General features: G+C 41.3%; 1 protein-coding gene across 1 annotated transcript; it reads right to left on the bottom strand.

The window, feature by feature from the left end:
* Nucleotides 1-1,690: 1,690 nt before the first annotated feature.
* Nucleotides 1,691-2,837, bottom strand: LOC141844371 (dehydration-responsive element-binding protein 3-like). The gene has a single exon (XM_074732428.1). The coding sequence runs from the start codon at nucleotides 2,491-2,493 to the stop codon at nucleotides 1,834-1,836; it is 660 nt and encodes a 219-aa protein (XP_074588529.1). The 5' UTR covers nucleotides 2,494-2,837; the 3' UTR covers nucleotides 1,691-1,833.
* Nucleotides 2,838-3,144: the final 307 nt, after the last annotated feature.

Here is a 3,144-nt window from a genome sequence, read left to right on the forward strand (position 1 = left end):
GAAGACGATGAAGTCTTAGCAGAAGAAGCAAACGAGTGAGAAAGATAACACGAGAAAAGAGTCAATAGGCTTAGTGAATCCAAGATATACGAGGAGCTGTAGAAGAGTACTTTGGTGGGGAGAAAAGCAAGAAAGACACAATACAAGAAGTGAGTTCACCGGAAAGGGTTCAATGTATGGGAGACTCAGACCAAGGGACGATGAAACATGGCAGCCGGATCAAGAAAGACTACTCAAGATGACCAACACATGGCAGCCGGAGCTTCCTGTGGTCCTTTGTTTGACCAGAGAACTATCCGAGCGACTTGCATATACTAAAAGAACCATCATCGTTACTTGGTGAAATCCTCAAGATCATATGCTTGGGTAACTACAATGCTTGTGAAAGTGAAAGCAAAATGAAAATTGTGAAAGACTATCAGTGGTAAATATACTTGAGTATTTATAGTAAAAAGAAAAAAAATTAGATCGATAGAGATGATGACTATGATCTTTGAAAAAAATAAGGGATTGTTATGACTATTTCATACGTGTTCTATTACTAAAATTGTAGAACATGTCAAAATGGGACATTTATTAAAATTTAGAGACTGAATTAAGAGTTCGTTGTATCCGAGGGACAAGAAATCGGAAGAAAAACTACTCAAGATGATCGAAATTGAGTCCGAGCGACGAGAGAACCATCCAAGCAACTTGCAAATACAAAAAGAACTATCATAGTTACTTGGTGACATCCTTCATATGCTTGAGTAACTACAATGCTTGTGAAAGCGAAAGCAGAATGAAAATTGAGAAAGACTATCAATGGTAAAAATACTTGAGTATTTATAGTAAAAAGAAAAAAATTGAACTGACAAAGATGATGACCATGATCTTTGAAAAAAATAAGAAATGATTATGACGATTTCAGAAGTGTTCTATTACTAAAATTGTGGAACATGTCAAAATGGGATATTTATTAAAATTTAGAGACTGCATTAAAGAAAGAGTTTGGGAGATCAAACTATATGAAGAACTCGAGATATCGAGAGACCGAGCTATATGAGGGGCCTTGAGCTCAAGAGACTAAATTGTATGAGTAGTTAATTAAATTGGCTTTGCCCTTAGCATTACGAGGGAATTCTTATAAATCTTTATAAGTAGCCACGACTTTGTCAATCTAATAAAAAAGATCTATTGTCATAGTGCATAGATCAATAGATCCAAAAAATGTAGAATAGTTTATTGTTCGAGATAAAAGGATGATTTATGATTATAATTTATTTATTGAATTTATTATTAATATTATGATAACATTTCTCATAAATCTTTAAAGTGATGATATGTCTAATGTGCGAATTCCACATTTTGCAAAAGATCTATTGTCAGAGTGGATAAAGCTCCCAATAGTTGGTTAAAGCAGAATAGAATGATATTAATGATAAAAGCAAGATGTAATTAGAATTTCTTTGACAATTAATATTAAATTTGATATGTTATGAGATGATATTAAAAATAATAAACTAGCAAGATGTAATTAAAATTGTATAACTATGAAAATAATTAATTTATTAAAAAATTATATGATAAAAAATTATTTTTTAAAAACATTAAATTATCTTCGTAAATGACTTTTGTACAAAATAAAGGGAAAAACTTTTGTACAAAATTGAAAAATTCACAAAAGGCATTATTTAATATACAGCCGCAAATTATTAATGTACACATAAAGCAAGAGAAAATTCACAAGGAAAATATTGCAAAAATAGAGGGCCCTAATGAAAAATAAAGGGCATAGGGAGATTAATGAACATTAGAGGTGGTTTTAAGTTTTAATTACAGATTAATCCTTAATTAATCCCAAAGCAGGGCTTCGAAGGTCGTGGGGAACCATTCCTCCGGCGGCGCCCACAGCGGATCCCCGGTCTCCGGCGACGGCAGCAGCAGCGGCGGCGGAAACTCCGGCCACGAGTCGACCCAGTCGTCGTACAGGTACTCGACCCCGGAAACGTCCGAGTCGAGCGGCGGCAGCTCCGTGATCTCCCCGAGCTCGTCGTCGGGCTCGGCCGGCGGCGGGGGCTCCGCGGCCCGCTCGCCCAGGTCCATTGCGGCGGCCTCGGCGGCGGCGGCCTGGACGTCGCGGGCGGAGAGCGTGGCCGGGCGGGGCAGCCTCCCGGCGAGCTCCGGGAAGTTGAGCACGGCGGCAGGGCCCTTGACGCTGAGCGCCGCCACGTCGTGCGCCCGCGCCGCCATCTCCGGCGTCGGGAACGTCCCCAGCCAGATGCGCGACTTCTTCCGCGGCTCCCGGATCTCCGACACCCACTTGCCCCAACTCCTCATCCGCACGCCGCGAAACGCCGCAGCTGGATGCCTACTGCTCCGCTCCCGCGGCCGCTTCCCGCCGCCATCCTTCCTCCGCTCGCCAGAATCAGGAGACGACGCCGACGCCGACGCCGACGAAGACAAGGAATTGACGCTGCTTTCCAGCTCCAAAGAGCTGTCAGGAGCCGCCATTACTGCCCAAAACGCCACCTTTTTCTGCTCCCTCTCCCTCACTCGATCGCCCCAAAAGCAAGCTACCTTTTTGATGAAATCGACGCGCTCAATCTCCCTCCTTTAAGATGGGAAGACGATAAAAATCGAATCTTGCAAACAGACAGAGTGGCAACGAGGATCCGAGCGATCGATGTTGTTCTGAGAGAGGAGATGGAAAGAGGGAGGGGGGATTTATTAGAGAGAGGGAAACGTGCCAGGTCTCTTTCTCTCTTCTTCCTCTCTCTCTCTCTTCTTCCTCCTCATGATTTAACTCTTTCACCTCCTTAATTGTTTTTCGCCTTTGTTCTTGTTTGTTTATGGAGTCATTTCTGTCCCCCACCAATATAATGATTTTCATTGAGATTGTTTCAGTGTGTACTTGATGAGCCATTGATCATCTCTTTCTTTGCACCTTCCTCTTTTCGGCGAGGACAAAGCATCTCGTGGGCCTTTCTCCTTTGACTTGACTCATAGTTAGGACACGTATCTATACACAATGATACGATATTATTTAATTTTGGATTTAAGTCTTGATGGTGATTTTATTTTTGAACTTTGTTAATGTAATGTGCTCATAAGTTATAATTTTAACAGTTGATATCAGTAAAGTTTAGACAAATTATAAAAAAT

The sequence above is a fragment of the Curcuma longa genome, chromosome 13 (assembly GCF_044706935.1).
Source record: "Curcuma longa cultivar G26 ecotype Majalengka, Jawa Barat chromosome 13, ITB_CL_G26_1.1, whole genome shotgun sequence".
Lineage (NCBI taxonomy): Eukaryota > Viridiplantae > Streptophyta > Magnoliopsida > Zingiberales > Zingiberaceae > Curcuma > Curcuma longa.